Source organism: Thunnus maccoyii, chromosome 24, assembly GCF_910596095.1.
Source record: "Thunnus maccoyii chromosome 24, fThuMac1.1, whole genome shotgun sequence".
Taxonomy (NCBI): domain Eukaryota; kingdom Metazoa; phylum Chordata; class Actinopteri; order Scombriformes; family Scombridae; genus Thunnus; species Thunnus maccoyii.
The window spans coordinates 1,153,870-1,173,832 of record NC_056556.1 but is presented as its reverse complement, the minus strand read 5'-3'; the positions used below and the strand labels follow the sequence as shown (position 1 = coordinate 1,173,832).

Genomic DNA, 19,963 nt, shown 5'->3' with positions numbered 1-19,963 from the left:
GTGTACGTCTGTGCACATGCTTATTATTACAAATATTCTAATTACACAAAATACAAATGTTTACAAAATTATAGCGTTAAATAAGTGGTGATTAAACGCTGCTGAAATGTGAATGCAGGACACAATAACTATTATTTACAGCAGGAGCAGCAAATTAAAATTTCAATAATGATTTAAATGATAGATTGTTGGACAAATGATGTAATTGTAGGTAAAAACACTCGTTCATCAAGAAATGAGTTAACGTGATGTTGATGAAAATAACTGTTATTAGTATCGTTTGTGTTGTTGATTTAATTTTGAACGATTGATTGTAAGATATTACAAAGTAATTACAATTATAGAAAATGAATTTAAAAATCTTTTCAGCAACTTTTACCATTTAAACCACAAACTCAGATACTATCAGAAATGTTTAAAAAAACAGAAGTCAAAATTTGAATGTTTAGCCTTCGAATTTTAATATCTTTTGGTAAAAACCACAAAATATCTTTAGAGAAAAGAGCACTGAAATCGCAAAATAAATAGCCCATTTACCCTAATAAATAAATTAATATCAATATCACAATGACAATGTAGCTTTACAAACAAAAGCAAAATTAAGTATTTTTACTGTTAAAATTGAAGGAAAACCATCTTTCCACTGTCATAAAAAAACACTCTGTAGTTTCTGTCATGAAATAAACCTTTAAAACTCTATGAAACATATTTTAAAATAACTCCTTGTATTTTATATACATTTATGTGTTGTCTGTGCTGCACTTTACTGCCTTAAATCTGAATGTAGAAAGAACAAATAGAAACAATCTAAGGCAATAAATGTACCCCCCGAAATCCAAGAGATTTGGGTCTAAAAGAAGTTAAATGAAGAAATAATTCTCTGAGTAAATCATCTTATAATCAGCTGGTGTTTTAGACAAAAGCTCACACAGATCTGAGCATTTAAATAAAGTAAACCCGTCTTTGCTCTATTTTAACCGTCAGAAATGTGATTTCACCTCTAGAGGAGACGCCAAAATTAATGGGCTGAGTTTTGGAAAAATGTGTATTAAATAATGATCTTTTATTTTATAGATTGGTGCAGCTATAAAGAACACTGAACAATGTAAGAGTATTCTATTTGTGATTCTGAGTTTTTTTTTTACCTACATTTGTTAAACATTAGAGGTAAAATCAGTGTAACGAGCCCGTCCACTCTCCCCACTGCTGCTGTTTACACTCATATTAGTTTATTTTAACACGGCAGTGAAGAAAAATACACTATATTGATTCATGTCTTCTTAAAATCCAGAGAAACAAACCTCCATGAACGACTTCAGCTCAGTCAGAACAAGACCAATCAGTGGTGTTCAGATGATAATGTGACTTAGATTAAACTAGAGTTGTGTCTGATTTCAGGCTTCATTTCCTTCAAAGTTGATGCCTTGAAGCAGAAAATATCAAGAGGGAACACATCAAGACACGTTACATGAACATATAATACCAAAACCAAAGAAATGATAATCTGACATAAACACAAAGACAAAGACAGTTCCAACAGTCATTCATGTGGTTTGTAAACTAAACCACTTTGTAGTAGCTCAAAGAACATTTACAATGTTTTATTTCTCTTTTTTCATTTATTTGCTGGTTAACGTCTCTTTGTCAGGAAGACAACAACCAACCTGAGCAAAGACCTCAAACATGATGTTCTCTATGACTATTCTAAGCTAAAGCCATCCGAGGTCTGTACTGCGAAGCAGGATTTGGGGTCAGTGAGGTAACTTCAGGTTTAACTCTGGGTTTTCATTCCTACGACGGTGGTTCATCACCATGGTAACTGATAGTGACAGGTTAACTTCAGAGGATCAACACCCGACCGCTGACCAATCAGTCCTGAGTAACAATAAAGTGACTTTTAAAAAAGATCAATATATATTTTTATAGATCAGTATAAACATTTTATTGTTCCGTGTTTCTGGTTTTAAATTAGAGCTTCTAACAAACGGAGATCGTTTACGACACTAAACACATATTTTAATAGTTTAATAGTGAAGCTGACAGTGTGGATGATTTTAGTCTCTGATTCATCGCTGCAGTCAGAATAACATGAGACAACTGTGTGATGAAAACTGCAAATAAACACCAGAGAACAATAATCCTCACTGTTAATTGGCTCCATGATTATAAATCATCAGTCATTAAATACTTTTATACTCTTTGCCTCAATAGCAGAAACAGTCTGATGTTACTTTAAGTTTGTTATTTGACATATTCAGATGGTTTCTAAATAGTATAAACACTCCCTCTATACTTCAGTCATATAGAATAATTCCTACATGTCAATGGCCAAAGTGCAAAACCTCCTATCTAAAGAATTTTCTGATTGGCGGATTTCACTTTGGATGATGAGAACAAGGAAGGCTGCTCATATTCAGTCTGTCTGCAAGATAATCTCGTCCTTCGTTGTGACAGAAAAGTCACACAACAAAACAAAAACACAACGCAGAGTCCCTGGATGTGTAGAGAGGCTAAAGCACGAGTGAGTTACACAATCACTGAACATTCATTTCCAGTGGACGAGGAAGCAAATACACTGAATTTAAGGAATTTCCCACTTAAGGAATTCTGACCCTAGTATACTACAATGTAGTAACTATTACATTTACTACATCTTTTTACCTGAAAACAAACTTAATTTTATTTTTAATTTAATTTTAATTATTAACTTAATTTAGAGCATCGTTTTATAAAAGCTCCTATCTGCACTTTGCGAGGCATTAATATATAGTCAATATTGTTAACACATAATATAATAATATAGTCTAAAAACAGTGTATAATGTATTGGGTGTCCTTAACAAATAGCATTCTGCAAGAAAACAAGTTTTTTTTAGTTTTCTCAAAAAAGTGCATTTTTCAGATAGGAGGTTTTGCTCTTCGGCCATCGATGTATTTTAAGTCTTACCCTACTTTTGATATGTGGAAATTATTTCTAGTGTTTCTACATCTTCTTATTCTGTTGTAGGATTACAGGCTCGTTTACATTTCATCATTCATCATATGAAGAATTTCATTCATGGTTCTGATGATGTCGCTGGTAATTAACAACCCGCCTCTTTCACATGACCGCACTCGTAGCTGTTAAACCAGAGTTGACTGAGCTGGTTGATAAAAGCTTCATAGTTCTGGTTCTGGACGGACACTGTCAGGTTCAGTGAAGCCTGATAACCAGAAGAAATCCTGGATATGTTGAACCTGCTTTGTATTACAGGTTTTAGACTGACTGTAAAAAACAAATAGAAGGAAGTTTGGTTTTATTCCAGAAGTTATTATCGAAGAGCGGCAGTAGAGGACATTGTTAGCTTACCTCATGTATACTCTGATAAATGCGCTTTTTAACACTTATTTACATTTCTAATGTCGTCATATTCAAGCAAAGACCCCAAAGTTTCCAAAGCCAATATGTCGATTTAAAAGGTTTTTAAGAATAAATTTGGTTGAAATTTAAGTGAAAATCAAGCATTGATCAAGACAAAAACAATGACTGTAGTGGAACTAGGCAGTAAGATGCCCATATTAATTTTATGTGTATTTCAACTCTATAACAGTGTCATATTTTGTTGGAGACCCCAAAGCTTCCAAAGTTTCCAAAGAGACCAAAATATGTTGGCTGAAGTTGGGCGAAATGTGTGTTAAATAATAGAGAATGTGTCATCATGGCTTTGAATATTTCCCTTAAATTAAGTGTTGGAAGAAGAAACTTACACAGTAAACTGGTATACTGTGTATGTTTCTGTCTGACAGCGTAGAAAAATTTTTTTTAACTTAAATTTGGTTGAAATTTAAGTGGAAACAAAGACTTTATGAAGACAAAAGCAATGACTATGATGTAATCTGTTGTTAGTTTTGTATGCAGATATTAGTTTTACGTGTATTTCAACTCTTTCTAACGTCATATTTGTATTTTTAGATTTTTATATAAGTGTAAATTAATTATCTGCATGTACTTTTGTTTGTTTACCTCAAATTGTACCCTAACTGACTTGAAATGCGGCCGTCTTTTCCCACATTTGGAGGGTTCAACTTCTCCGTCAGTTGTTAATATCCAACGATCAGCTGCAGAGTGGCAGGTTGCTTTCAGGCGTCTTCACTTGTATTTCCAAAGTGTTTCTGACAGTAATGGGAACTTCAGAGGAAAGTTGGAGCGACTGTAGTGATTCTTGTGATTAATAACTGTGTCTTTGTGTCTCCAGATGAAGGTGGAGGGCTTACAGGAGGACGGGGAGTCTGGTTCTGTGTCCTCAGCAGACCGGACCGCCGCTGTTCGCAGCAGCCCCAGCTCAGCTGAGCGCTGCATGTCGCGGCTGCTGAGTGCGGTGGAGAGCGAGCTGCAGGCCGGCCGGGAGAAGGGCGACCCGACGGAGAGGGAGCTGCGGGTGACGCTGGAGGACGCCGAACTGTGGAGGAAGTTCCAGCACATCACCAACGAGATGATTGTCACCAAGAACGGACGGTGAGCGACATGAGAGGACGAGCTTGAGGCTGTTTAATCAATGTTTTCACATTTCAGACGTTTGTGACAAATTCTCCAAAATAAACCACAAGTTGGAAAAGACATTTCAGTTCAGTTAAGGGACAATTTGAGCCGAGTTTACAAACAAAAGTACAAATAGATAATTCTGTCTCACATAAAAATCTAAAAATACAAAAACAATGACAATGTTAGAAAGAGAAAATACACATAAAACAATGTTAGAAAGAGTTGAAATACATGTAAAACAGACAATGTTAGAAAGAGTTGAAATACACGTAAAACAGACAATGTTAGAAAGAGTTGAAATACACGTAAAACAGACAATGTTAGAAAGAGTTGAAATACATGTAAAACAGACAATGTTAGAAAGAGAAAATACACGTAAAACTAATATCTGCATCCAGTCATACCAAACAACAGTAATAACATTCACTTATAACAGTTATAACAGTAATTGCTTTTGTCTTGATAACTTCTTGATTTTCATTGAAATTTCAACTGAATTTATGTTAAAAAAACACCATCAGACAGAATCATACACAGTATACTAGTTTATTTCAGTATTTTTCTTGTTCCAACAATGATTGAAACAAAATATTCAAAGCTGAGATGACACATTTTTTTACAGCTGCCCCATTTCTTGATTACAGGTCTTTTGTTATTGCCTCAAAAATTAATTTTAAACAGTTGGATCTCTTCTACGGCTTCGATACCCATGAAATTCGCTCTTTTTCCCCATAAAAAGTCTCATTCAGCACATATAGTACTACTACTCACATACAGGGTGCAATTTGTGAATAAATCAGAACTACAGTGAGACTATAGAGACTATTTCTTGTAGCTATTACAAAAACATTTACAAAATAATTATGAACTTCAATAAAACAATTACAAAACTTTTGGCTCTCAGGGGTGTGATGTCATGGTCATAACTTGTGCTTTCCTCATGTGATCATATACAACAAAACAAAAGATTAAATATTAATTTAACATGACAGAATAAAATCCCCAAACACTCAACAAACAGGCTACAGTATTAGTCTACTTGTCAGACTAAGAAAACATTCTGCTTCGATGACAGTCTTCTTTTTATATTTTCCTGCGGAGGTGGTCATCCTCGGCTTGTCTTCTGTCTCTCCGTCTGCAAATCTCCGAGCAGGGACGGCGGCGACCTCTGGTCCATTTACTGCGTCATCATGTAGCCGAGACGCCGCTTCATCTCTACTGTCACACCGGCGCTGACAGTGAAAGTCTGTTTCTGATTTTATTATTGTTTGTTCTAATGACTGTTCTCACGTTGCAGCACTTTACTTAGATTTTCTTCAAATAGCCTATTTTTATTTTAAATATTTTATATCGTCTGTGGTGAAGCAGCATAAAACACTATGAGGGGGATGAAATAACCCTGTTCACATGCAAAATGATGGCATGTGAACAGGTTTCTGAACAGCCTAACATGTCCCGAATAAAACAATATGTGGCAGCCTGGGTTACAAATAAAGTGACTGAGATTAAAAAACAAGCAAAAACAGCCTCCTGGGTTTCAAAGGGGGATCAAATCTATAGAAAACGTAATTGAATGAATAAAAAGTGATTTATTATTGAGTTTGGTTGGTGGTCGTCCATGATATTTGGGGTCGTGACAGCTGTGTGATCAGTACTTTAGTTTCCAGCAGCATTGACAGTAAAAACATTTTCTGCAGATTTGTTGCACATGAACGTTGTCTTTAGGAGACGTTTTGTTTCTGAATATTTCCTCTCAAATCGCCGAGATTAAAAAAGAAAAATGGACCATGACGACTTCGAGTGTTTCTGTGTTTGATTCTGACTCCAGATCAGCGATCCTATTAACCGTGGTTATTCATTAGTCTCGATAGCAGCCGTCAACGCTGCCGAGGCGTGTTGACCCGTCGCGCCCTGCGGTGGGCAAACACTCCATTCACACCTGCAGAACGCCACTTCAACTGCTGTTACTGATGGAGAGTGTGTTTGTCTGAATGTAGCTTCAGGGAGATAAAGTCATGGCTGATTCTGCTTTTGTAAACTGATGTGACGACAAAAACGACAATGTGTCCAAAAACTGGAGAATCAGGCTTATCGTTATCAAGTAATCTGCTGATTCTTTTTTCAATTGTTTTGACTGTAAAATGTCAAAAACTAGTGAAAAATGTTTCCCACAGCCCGAGGTGATGTCTTTAAACGTCTTGTTTTGTCCGACTAACAGTCCATAACTCAAAAATATTCAGTTTACTGTCATACAAGACAAAGAAAAGCATTATATCATCACATTTGAGGAGCTGGAACTGGCAAATATTTGGCATTTTTGCAGCTAACTGTGTCTGTTTGCTGTTTGGTGCTGAGCAGGTAGTGTACAGCGGCTTTTTACAGCTTTTTCTCTGAAAACGACGCTATGAGACGCTGAGAGTGAACCGGAACAGTAAAGTTGCAGCCGGACAGATAAACAATGAGCTGAAACTCACTATAAAGCTCCGTAAAGCCGAGAGAAGCTGCAGAGTCACTGATAATTAGGTAGATAGGTTCATCACTACGAGCCACAACCAACACGTTACTACATAGATCGGACTGAGGAGGAGGGAAATAAATAAAATTACAATTATAGCAGCTTTAAGAACAGATTTGACATAGTTGTTCTTTACTGGATTATTTCCATTTCATGTTGGTTTATAATTCTTCTCGACTACATTTATCTGTTACTTTACAAAGATTTGACATACAAAGCACAGTCAGGCAACCAGACTGTTGTTTTACGACCTAAAAACCAGAAACTTTCCTCTTCTTCAGTTAAGAAAAGCTTGTTGAATCCTTTTTTCTCTTTGCAGTTTTTCACATTTTTGCATCATGATTTCAGTCTGGATCCTGTTTGTGAAGCAGCTTTAACCACCTAAAATTGGAGAGTTATTTATTTAAAGTGACTTTTCAGGGTTTAACTCACTTTAAATCATCAGCTGCAGTGATTAGTCGATCGACAGTAAATGAATCTGCAACTACTTTGATAAGTGATTTATTGATTCATTATTCTGAGTTAGTTTTAAGAGAAAATGTTTGATTCCAGCTTCTTAAATGTAAATATTTTGCTGGTTTCCTTCAACTTTAATGACAGTAAACTGAATCGGACAAAATAAGACATTTAAAGACGTCAACTTGGACTTTTTACTATTTTACTATTTTTTTTTTCAGATTGATAGATTCACAGATTGTTTCATCTTAAAATGTCAGAAAATACTGAAAAATGTGCTTCCCAGTTTAGTCCAAGTTGACGTCAGATGTCTTGTTTTGTTCGTCCAAAATCCAAAAATATTCAATTTATAAGGATATAAAACACAGAAAAGCCGCAAATCTTCACATCAGAGAACCAGAGAATGATGTCAGTTATTGATTGATTATTAGGAATCTAAACTGTGTATCTGCAGGCGGATGTTCCCGGTCCTGAAGGTGAGCGTGTCGGGTCTGGACCCCAGCTCCATGTACTCCTTCCTGCTGGACTTCGTCCCGGCCGACGGCTGCCGCTGGAAGTTTGTGAATGGCGAGTGGGTGGCGGCCGGCCGGGCGGAAGGCCGCGGCGAGGGGCGGGGCCACGGCGGCATCTACATCCACCCTGACTCGCCCAACTTCGGAGCTCACTGGATGAAGGCGGCGGTGACCTTCAACAAGGTCAAACTCACCAACAAGGTCAACGGAGGAGGACAGGTACACACACACACTTCATTTACAGCTTGTTCATTGTTTCTTCTCTCCTTTCTTTTTCCTTTCTTCCCCTCTTCCTCTTCTTCTTCATCTCTTTTTTCTCTTTCAGTTTTTTATTTGTTCATTTCTTTCTTTCTTTAATTGAGAAATGTTCTTTCCCTCAGTTCTGTGTTTTATTCTCCAGTTATTTGTGTATTGGTTCGTTCTTTTCTCTCTTTAATTCTTAATTTTCATTTCCTTGTTTTCTTCATCTTTTCACATCCATATTTAAATGTGAGACGGGGCGGCATGATCCACGTTGAGTCGGGTCTTTATCTTTTTGAAGAAGAGGTGAAACAGATGCCTGTGAAAGGGTAGCAGGTAGGGAACCATTTTCCAAAGATTCTTAAAACACTTGTAGAAGAACTAATCATCAGGGCCCGGAGTCTGACCAGTCTGACCAGTCTGTATCGCCATAATGGTTCTATTAATCTCTAAATCTTCTGCCTCCTCTGGTTCAAGAGTTGGTTTTTCCAAATTTTCTAAAAAACGTTTGTTGTATCTGAGGGGAATTCTGAGGTGTAATGAGAGGAATAAAAGGCTGACATCATATTAATTTCTTTCTGATTTCTCGTTATGTTTTGGTGTGTGTCTCTTATCTGGGGAATAAGTTGTTGGTGTTGGTGAGCCATAAGCTGGTTTACATCGTCACCATATTCATAATTGTTATGGAATTTTCCATCTTTAGGGGTTTACAGGTTGGAGTGACATTGGGTCAAGACGACGCCTTGAGGTCACGCTGTAATTCTTAATCTCTCCTCGAGACTTCAGCTGTCTGTGTTGTTTTGGGGAAGCAGAAACCTATAAAGAGTATATCAGCATTGCCATGGTTGCCTTCTAGACAACACAGATTGCTGGAATGTGTAGCCAAAATGTGTTGACAATGACCTGAGGTTCAATGCAACATGATTTAAGATGTCACGGGTAAAGTGCAGTCCTTTGTTTAGAAACTATGAACCAATTAGACTGATTTTTTATATCGTCAGCCGATCTGCTCGGAGAGACTAAAGACTCAGACTGTCAGAGGGCAGAACGGGTGGAGACAGCATCCAAGTTACACCAACTTGGATGTTTGCTGTTTATGGTTCTCCTTGATCAAGTAACCTCAAAAAACATTCTCAGGATTAAGACATCAAAGGCTCGTGTGTGCTTCTCTCCACTGAAGTGTTCACCATCACTCAGAAAATATCCACAACAATAATAGGATACAAGAGGCCGAACCGGACCCCTTTCTCATAGAGCTGGGACTTCACCTCCATAAACGCTGCTTAGCTCTTCACTGAAATCCTCATGTAAAAACACCCAACGTTTGTGGAAGTACAGCTCCTGCGTCTGTCTGCTTGTCTTAGTACTGATAGAGAACCAGAAACACTCTTGGTCTCGTTTGCTCGGCTTTCGGGATGTCGGGTGGTTTAGGTCCGACTCGACGGGCACTTGAAAGCACAAGAGGTCTTGTGACGTCTTGGTCATAAACTTGACCGGGTCCAGACCCTCCAAATTTTCGGGAATGCTGACCACTCTCAGATTGGATCCCTGCAACTGGTTCCCAAGGTCGTCTAGCCTCCTCTTCACCAGTTGATCACTGTTGTCATCTTCAACCGGCGAATGTGTTCATCATGTGACTCATAGTAGGACTTAACTCGTTCCAAAGAGGTGTTCACCAGGTTCTCCTTTTAGTGCAGAAGACACCGCTTGTGTCATATTGACAAGAAGTGAAGCTTCTCAAGGTCGTCTGGTAGCATTAGCATTAGCATTAGCATTAGCATTAGCATTAGCATTAGCGCCACAGCCATGTGTGCAGCTGTCTTGTTGGAGGCCTTGTCGTCTTTTTCCCCAGTTTTATTTCGGAGACGCATTTTACTTTCTATTTCGGTGTCCCGAGTTGTTCACAATGTTGGATAATGAGTTACTTACAAACGTACAGCAAAGATGAACAGGTAGACTCACATGCAGCTCCATCTTCAACCTCTCGTTTCTCCTCTTCATCGTTTCTCTTCTCATCTATTTTTTCTACTCTTCCCCTTCTTCTTTTTTTAATCTTATTTATTTATTTCGCTCTGTCGTTCCTTTCTTGCCTTCTAATGTTTTCTTTCCCTGATTTCACATTTCATTTTCTCGCTTCTCTTCTTCTTCTTTCTCTTTTCCAGCTGCTTCCTCCTCTTCTCCTCTCTTCTTATTTGTCTTCTCCAGTTATATATTTGTTCATTCTGCAGGGTTTACTTTCTTAAATTGATCATTTTGCTGTTTCATTTCATCATCTTTTTCTTTCCCTGCTGCTTCCTTGCTTCCTTCCTCTTCTTCTTCTTCTTCTGTCCATTATCCTGCTCTCCATGTCAAGAGCGTCTCCTCTTCTTCTCTCTCTCTCTCTCTCTGTTATTGCACTGGAGTGGGCGAGAGACTACCGCCTCTAATTAACCACTTCAGTCCCTCTCCTCGCTCACTTCACCTGCTCGCCCCCTCGTAACCACGGGAATGGGATAAACAGCTCTTAATTGGCCGGCGGCGGTTTAATGCACTTCCTGTCGAGAGCCATTTCTCTCAGAGGAGGCCTTCACACACACACACACACACACACACACACACACACACACACGTGCAGCACTACAAAATTGGCAATAATGTTGTTTATATTTACCCCATTATCCCTGTCCAAACATCACACACACACACACACACACACACGCAGTAATGCAGAGTTGGAACAGAGAGCTCGGCCATAATGAAATAATTGCTCAGCTTATTTGTACATTATGGTAATTATGTTTTTTACTGGGAAATTAATTTACCCATCATGCTTCAGATGGACGAGAGAGAGAGAGAGGTAAACTATATTCAAAAAGAGCCCACACACACTCCAGCTAATGTGGGCACTGCCAGGGTAAACACACACACACACACACACACACACACACAGGCGGTGGCGGGGTCAGCCTCTCAATCTGAATAGAAAACAGTTTGTTTTTGTGTGTCCGCCCGGAGAGCTGGGATTGGTTAATTGGGGCTCGTTAGCGAGGGAGGAGAGAGAGAAAAGACAGATGGATGAAAGAGTGTTTGGGCCAAAAGACAAAGATGGCTGCACTCCATCAACTCTCCTGCACACAAAACTACACTTGGATTTGATTTTTTTTTCGTTTTTCATCTTTTCATCGAGCCAAAATGTGCCGAGTTTTCAAACTTTGAACAGAAAAAAAGTATTCAGATGCTTAATTTAAGTAAAAGTATCAATACAGTAATGTAAAAATACTCCATTACAAGTAAAAGTACATAAGTGTTGCAGTAAAATTATACTTCCACTCCGCTACATTTCAGAGGGAAATATTGTACTTTCTACTCCACTACATTTATTTGACAGCTTTAGTTACTTTTCAGATGAAGATTTGACACAATGGATAATATAACAAGCTTTTAAAATACAACACATTGTTAAAGATGAAACCAGTGGTTTCCAACCTTTTTGTCTTTTGACGTCTTACAAAAAGCAGTGTGTAGTCGGGGTCACATTTCACATGTCTATGAGTTGTTAACAGCTCCACCAAATAGTGATTTTTCCCTCTAAACTTCTCACATGCTTTCATTTCAATAAATGTTCAAATGATCCAATATTTCAGCAAAAATCAAAGATTAGAGAAAAAGTCCAAAAACTGAAAACAGATTTGTGTATCAGAACTTTGTTTTTTCTTCTTTCCTCTCCCATTAATCATCTCACCACCCCTCAGATTTATCTGCTGACCCTTTGGAGGGGCCCGACCCCTAGGTTGGGAACCACTGGACTAAACTAGCTAACTGTATATAAAGTAGTGTAAACTAGCTCCACCTCCAGCAGCTACAACAGTAACATGCTGCTCTAACACTGATGCTTCACTATTAATAATCTAATGATGTCATATATAATAATATATCAGTCAGAGGGACCAAACCACTACTTTTACTGCAATACTTTAACTACATCAAGCTCATAATACTTATGTACTTTTACTGCAATACTTTAACTACATCAAGCTCATAATACTTATGTACTTTTACTGTAGTAGGATTTTTTCATGCAGGACTTTTACTTCTAATTGAGTATTTTTACATTGTTGTATTGGTGCTTTTACTGCAGTAAAGTATCTGAGTACTTCTACAACTCTGGGCTTCAAAGCGTCTCCAGTGAAACCAACAGGTGACGTCATAAACAAACCGATGTTTCCGTCTCTAGTGAGGCTAAAAACATCCTGGTTTGGCAAAATGACCTGCAAGCCTCACAGCTCCGTCAAAACATCCGAGACATCGACATCCTCCTTCCAACCCAAACTACACACTAAAACCAGCAAGTTTTTAAAAAAAGGAAACACTGCTATACCTGCAGGAAAGTCAACTCAACGACAGATACACTTAAATTTAAAAAAAAGGTCAAAACGAACCTTCTTTCATCCTGCAAAGATGCAGACAGAGAGCCTCCATTTCAACATTCACAGTGTGATTAACAGCTTTTACAACCAACTATGGACAGATATATGAACGTGTGTGTGTGTGTGTGTGTGTGTGTGTGTGTGTGTGTGTGTGTGTGTGTTTCAGATCATGTTGAACTCTCTCCATAAGTACGAGCCGCAGCTTCACATCGTGTGCGTCGGCTCTCGTCATCGTCTGGTTTCCAACGTTTCCTTCAAAGAAACTCAGTTCATCGCCGTCACCGCGTACCAGAACGAGGAGGTACACACACACACACACACACACACACACACACACACACACACACACACACACACACACATTATCCACGTTAGATCAAAATTGGTGTCTCAATTAGAGCAGCGACTGACAATTATTTTCATTATTGATTAATCGTTTTTGTCAAGGTGACGTCCTCAAATATCTCATCATATTATCTGATCAATAGTCCAAAATCCAAAGATATTTATTTTATGATCATGTATGATAATTAATAGATTATCAAAATAGTTGCTGATTAATTTTAATTGATTGATTACTTGATTAATCGACTAATTGTTGCAACTTAAGTCCTGATTATAGATGTTCTGATTATTGCATTATTGCAGATATACAGATATTATCAATATTTAAGACTTAAACACTGATACCAGTGTATCTGAATAAGCTTCCAGACATGTTTTAGGACATAAAAATCCAAATGCTTGGAATAATAAATCTACAAAAAAGTTCAATGACCTTGTTAAAAATCCTTAAAACGACTATTAATGACATGTATTCCTTCTCTCTCACTGAAAAACCCAAAATCCATGAAGATTAGATTTTTCATGTGTGTTTATTTACAAGACAATGCTGGAAAAAGTGACACCAACCACAAATTATAAGCAGTAAAATTAAAAAGGAAAAATATATACTGTATATATTTGTTGATTTTTAAAATTGTTTCTCGTTATTTTGAGTTTTATTTCATGTTTGCACACAGTTTCTATAATAATTGTATAAGTTTCAGTAAGTATAGAATTGCAACTTCTATTCTTTAGCATAAATAAGAATTACAAGTTTTTTGATTTATAAATATATATTTTCATAATTTAAGGTAAATAAATGTGTTTGTTGCAACAAACCAAATAAAGAAGCTGTGAAAATGTTCATGAAAACACATCATCTACCAGTCTGGTTAGAAATAACAGTTGAATAAGTAATAAATAGTTCCGGTGCTGTTCTGTTGATCCTCGGCTGTAAAACTGAACAGTTTTTGGATGTTTTTGTTGTGTTTCTCTGATCAGATCACGGCTCTGAAGATCAAATACAACCCGTTCGCTAAAGCCTTCCTGGACGCCAAAGAGAGGTACAACAACTGCAGCACATCTGCTCTCACATGACAAAATATGTCAGAAACAATGATTTTTAGTTTCAGTTGTTTATGAGAATCTCAGAAAACACTTTGTCTTAATTAGTGGCTTTTTTTATTTCTTCTCTTCTTTTTTTCATAATTTACGTAACGAGGTGCAGCAACTGAACCCACTAATTGAAAGGGGTGTCCGCATACTTTTGCCCATATTGTACCATGTCAGGTTGCAATTGCTGATGTGTTTCTAATCTTTGTTGTTTAACTGGTGCACGTAGTGACTGAATGAATGAGATACTGGTTTATGTCAGCAGACACTTAGCGCTTAGCATTTCTCACCAGGATACCAGAGGAAGTTAGCATTAGCAGGTGATTAGAGAGTCATTATCAGCTGCTCTGAGCTCCACCGTCTCGCTCATTTGAAGCGCTGGTGTCAAGTGTGAGAGAAACAGAAACCACACACACACACACACTCACACACACACACACACTCTGTCTCTCTGGTTATTCTCTGATTCTGTTTCATTTGTTCTCCTCAGGATCCCAGGCGGGCGGGGATTAACAGAGTCGTCGGAGAGCCGCGTCGGGATTCAACCCTGTGGGTCGTGTCTGGATGGTAACCCTAGGCCTTATTTTTTTCCCACCCACATTACGTGAAGACCCGCCCTACTCTGCCTCTGATTGGCTAGTACTCGTTGCCTTCATCGTGGGTTGGTGAGGTTTCGGCATGAGGAGTGTGATGGTTACAGTCAGAGCCAATCAGAGGCAGAGTAGGGCGGGTCTTTGCTTAATGCAGGTTGTGAAAAAAATAACGCTAACCCTAGATTTGTGAAACTCTCGCACATGAGCACTTGATTCAACACAGTAGTGCTTGACTCTGCACGTGTTAACAATGACAGACCGATGACATCATTTATCAAATCACTGTTAATCAATAATGATGTTTGCTGATGAGACAACGCTGTGGTTCAGGTCTGGTCAGGTTTAGGGAAAGTTCATGGTTTGGGTTTAAATGATCACTTGAAATGTGGTGCGGGTTAAAGTTACTACTTCCTTAACGTTAGGCAACCTTTGTCGTCATGGCAACAGTAAACACCATGAGAATCGTAGTTACAGTTTTTAAAAAACTGTCTCGCCACCCAACCTGCCACCCAACCCGCCGCCAAACCCGCCACTCAACCCGCCACCCAACCCGCCGCCAAACCCGCCGCCCAACCCGCCGCCCAACCCGCCGCCCAACCCGCCGCCCAACCCGCCACCAAACCCGCCATCAAACCCGCCACCCAACCCGCCACCCAACCCGCCACCCAAACCTTCCATCAAACCCGCCACCCAACCCGCCACCCAACCCGCCACCCAACCAGCCGCTCAACCAGCCGCTCAACCAGCCGCTCAACCCGCTGCCCAACCCGCCACCCAACCCGCCACCCAACCCGCCACCCAACCCGCCACCCAAACCTTCCATCAAACCCGCCACCCAACCCGCCACCCAACCCGCCACCCAACCAGCCACCCAACCCGCCACCCAACCAGCCGCTCAACCAGCCGCTCAACCAGCCGCTCAACCCGCTGCCCAACCCGCCACCCAACCCGCCACCCAACCCGCCACCCAACCAGCCACCCAACCCGCCACCCAACCCGCCACCCAACCAGCCACTCAACCCGCTGCCCAACCAGCCACTCAACCCACCACTCAACCCGCCACCTCCACGATGAAGAAACAACACCAACAAATCTCACAAGAGTCTCACAAATCTAGAATCACTATTGATGCGTGACCCAGTGAGTCGGTTCAAATCTGGTGAAGTGAAACTGAGTCGTGATGTTTTGTGTACGAAAGTATGAAAAATAAACATATTTATATAAAGTATCTTTTTATGAGTTAGGAAATATATTTATGTGTACAGTTCATATAATTCCTCTGTGAAAATATTATATTTCTTTCTGGACTTTTTTTCTTAAAACTAAATACAAAATGGATTGTTATTCATTTTATTGTGAAATTTAGTATTTGTTTATAAAGAAACAAATCTACAGTCTTTTTAAGTTTATAAACTGTATTTCTCTCTTAGAATTACAGAATATAGAATTTAATATGTACAAAAAATAGAATGTAAGTAACAAAAACAAAGAAAAACACTACAATACCCACAAAATATAATAAAAAAACTGATTATTATATTATTGTTATATGACGAAACAATAACTTCTTATGAATATATTCAACTTTAATTGATAATTAAAAGTAAAAACTATGTTTGTTTTATGTAAAACAACTGCAGTGTGTTTTATTTGTACAATTCAGTTTGAAAAACAAACATTCACTCGTTGAGCCAATTAAAATATTTCATTTAAGCCTGACGCTTTAAAATGAATTAAAAGCATGTGTCACAAGTTTTTCTACATAAATATTTAGAAATGAAGCTGGAAAATATATCTGTTGATTGTTTCTTATCTTTTTTTAACCTCCATTATCAAAATCAATGTCAGAAATGTTGCATATCCTTTTCTGTTCAATATACACATTAATGCACTGTGACTAACCAAATATTAAATTAATAAATGTATTATGTTTTCTGTTTGTGTGTGTGTGTGTGTGTGTGTGTGTGCGTGTGTGTGTGTGTGTGTGTGTGTGTGTGTGTGTGTGTGTGTGTGTGTGTGTCAGGCTGGTCCCTGTGCTCAGCTGGAGGAGGCGGGGCTTTCTCTTACAGCGGAAGCCTCCCGCTGACATCACATCATCACCACGGTTACAAACACCACGGTTACCCGGGACGACACACACCTTACCCCACCACCTACCTGCCGCACCGCTCACACCCATCAGGTAACACCGTGCATATGTGTGTGTTTATATATGTAATTCTAGTTTGTTTGTGTACTTTAATAAATAATATTTTCCTTTACAAAGGAAACACTGGTTTCACTGGAGACTCTTTGTTTTTTGTTTCAAATAAATATGGAATTTTCAAAATAAAAGGAAAAGAAGAAAAATATGAATGTATATTTCCATATATATTTATGTATGAGTGGATTAATGATACATGAAGTATAATGAACATACATTCATTTATTTATTTACAGTATATATACAAACATTTGCATACACTTTTATATGGGTGTTTATTTATAATATATACATACATGTGTTTACAATATATAATCAAACACACATTTATATGCATACATTCATTTACAGTATAAAAATATAATACATTTATACATATTTATATACATTCATATATTTATTATTTACCTATGTTTACACAGTATACATATATTTATTTACACTGTATGTTTATATACTGTATATATATTTACTGAGTATTTATACTTACATTTATACATAAATGTTTTTACAGTACATACAAATATTTATAAGCGTACATATGATTTACAATCTATATATGTAAAAAAACTTTTACGTTGTATATATACAAACATTTAAACACATTTTTATGTAAATTTATTTACAGTGTATATATATACAAACATTTATACACAGTATATATTAAAGCATTTACACACATTTATATACATACATTCATTTACAAAATATTTACACATATTTAAATACATACAAACATGTACATATGTTTGTATACATAAATCTCTCTACACTATACATTTATATATATGTATTTATATACACAAACTGTAACCACACATAAACTGAAAAATAAGAAATTCTGTAAACAAAAAGTAAAATAGCAAACATTTTGGGTAATATTTGTTCTAAATTTTAACAACAGATATTCATAGATTTGTATACACTTTATACTGTACTCATGAACATTTTTAAACAGAAACATAATTTTTGAACGTTACATACAGTATGTTTTTGTCAATACATGCAAAAATAGATATAGAAATTACACTGTGATGAATAAGCAGGATTTATGTGCATATTTAATTTCTGTTGTGTCAGTTTGTCTGTCTGAAGGTGTTCAGGTGTTACCAGACGGATGGAGCAGCTCCTCCCCTCGTCATGTCTCCTCTTCCTCATCTTCCTCCTCCACTTCCCTTCCCCTGACGAGCAGTGCTCCTTCCTCACAGCCTCCTCCTCCTCACAGCTCCAGGTAAACTACACATTTGTGGCGAGTCACTCATTCAATTTGATCACTGATTCATTTAAATATATATATGAATGTTTGTGTTCAGTCAGTATCCCTGTTTATGGACGGTTGGCTGCAGTGAGTTAAGCCCCTCCCACTCACCGTGTGCCACTCTCCACGGACCAATCAGCAGCGAGAGCCTCATGCAGCCCCCCAGTCACGGTCGAGTAGGCGGCGCTGGATGGCCACCTGGCCCCACCCATTCCTTCTGAGGAGGGATGTGATTGGTGGCCGCTGGCTTCTGTCATCACTGCAACTGACTATTGGTGACTAATTATGGATACTGGTCACTACTGGTGACTACTAGTAACAATCAGTGGATATTTGTACATACTGGTAACATTTGAGGTGTGACTTTTGGTTCCTTTTTTATCTACTGGTGGCTACTAGTGACTATTAGTAACTATTTATACATAATGGTAACTACTGGTGGCCACTACTACATTTTTTGAAGCTACCAGTGACTGTTGGTGACTATTTGTACATTCTGGTAATTACTACTAATTAGTATCTGTGGTTAATTGTACATTCTGTGACTACTTGTACAGTGAGTACTGGTGACTACTATGAACCACTGGTGGTTACTAGCTAAGACAAGCCGTGTCTATTTGTGTGGCATCTCTCAACAACAAGGAAGTGATTTACATAATACATAAAAAGAATTAAGACAAGTAGTACTTTTTGTTTGGGGCTACTAATAACTACTACTATTTGGCTGTCTGTACCATGGCTACTGGTAGATACATACTGGTAACCACTGATGGCTAAGAGTTTGTACTAGTGGCTGCTCATGATTTTTGGTGGCTAATTGTACATACTGGTAACCACTGGTGACTACTTATAAGTACTGATGGTTATTTTTACTTACTGCTGACTACTAGTGGATACTAATATCTACTGGTGGCTACTATTGACAGTATACTGTAAGTACTGGTGGTTATTTTTACATTCACTAGTGGTGTTTGTAAGCTACTAGCAACAAGACGTAACTAACAATAATGGGTTTTATCTACTTACAGCTAACTACCAATGGCTACTCATACCTGCAGGTGGCTACTGACAGCTGGTAGCCACTGGTGGTTACTGATTATTAGAGGTTTTTTATTGACTGCTGGAGCTACTGGTCAGCAGTGGTTTTAGCCAGCAGTGGCTGCTGGTAACAGCTGGTGGTTAGTTGTCACTTCTGGTGACTATTGGTTATCGCTGGAAACTACCAATAGCTGCTGGTAACTCTTAGATTACTAGTAGCTAGTTAAGTGTATGTAAATGTATATCACTTTTTATTTCAACAATTAATAATTACAGAAAATTAGCATGTCAACAACTATCAAATTTAAAAGATTCCAGTCCTGTTTTTTCTTCCTTTTGTTCATTATAAAATGATAAAATATTATAAAATATCTTTATTTTTCTTTTTATTCAGAACAGTGCAGCTCCACAGCCAGTGGACCAAAAAACACTCAGACTTAAAACTGATGTCAGTGGTGTTGTGGCGCCACCTGGTGGTGGTAAAACCATCTCTCCATCCTGTTCAGAGAGGAATTATATGCTGTCTTTATTTAAACATGTATATATCTGTACAGTCCATCAGCTGTGTTTTAATGTAAAGAGAGTGATATTTGATTGACAGGTCTAGTGGACAATCACACTGACAAAGTAAAAAAATGACATATTTCCTGTCCGAGTTTGTCTGTGAAGTTTCAGCTGCTGCATGATGCTTTCAGGTGTTGTTGCTGTTTCCGTACTCATGATAGTTTCTGAAATGTGGAAATCAAACAGATCAATAAAACTTTAAAAACACAATGAAAATATA

At 38.0% G+C, this 19,963-nt stretch overlaps 3 protein-coding genes across 4 annotated transcripts in view; all 3 read left to right on the top strand.

Annotated features, from left to right (window-relative positions):
• LOC121891735 (vesicle transport protein SFT2B-like) overlaps positions 1–4,311 on the top strand; it is a 14,756-nt gene extending 10,445 nt beyond the window's left edge. Inside the window, exon 9 of the transcript XR_006094119.1 lies at positions 4,235–4,311. The gene's annotated coding sequence lies outside the window, so the exon portion shown is untranslated. The remainder of the gene's footprint in view (positions 1–4,234) is intronic.
• LOC121891678 (protein NLRC3-like) overlaps positions 1–19,963 on the top strand; it is a 1,105,688-nt gene that overhangs the window by 490,420 nt on the left and 595,305 nt on the right. The gene's annotated exons all lie outside the window — the stretch shown is intronic.
• On the top strand, positions 4,235–19,963 carry tbx19 (T-box transcription factor 19). 2 transcript variants are annotated; one of them, XM_042404270.1, is made up of 8 exons: positions 4,235–4,494; positions 7,947–8,223; positions 12,817–12,951; positions 13,977–14,038; positions 14,578–14,636; positions 16,704–16,862; positions 17,964–18,114; positions 18,197–19,963. In XM_042404270.1, the coding sequence occupies exons 1-8, from the start codon at positions 4,235–4,237 to the stop codon at positions 18,360–18,362; spliced, it is 1,269 nt and encodes a 422-aa protein (XP_042260204.1). In that variant the 3' UTR covers positions 18,363–19,963. The 2 variants fall into 2 exon arrangements, with proteins under 2 accessions (XP_042260204.1, XP_042260203.1); XM_042404269.1 differs by having other exon boundaries at positions 14,578–14,654.

What these genes read in the sequence shown, in the direction of transcription:
- tbx19 (XM_042404269.1), top strand. Translation starts at nt 4,235, where the DNA reads ATGAAGGTGGAGGGCTTACAGGAGGACGGGGAGTCTGGTTCTGTGTCC. An exon ending in ATTGTCACCAAGAACGGACG is followed by an intron (nt 4,495 to 7,946) that starts GTGAGCGACATG and finishes GTGTATCTGCAG; the next exon opens with GCGGATGTTCCCGGTCCTGA. An exon ending in CCGCGTACCAGAACGAGGAG is followed by an intron (nt 12,952 to 13,976) that starts GTACACACACAC and finishes TTCTCTGATCAG; the next exon opens with ATCACGGCTCTGAAGATCAA.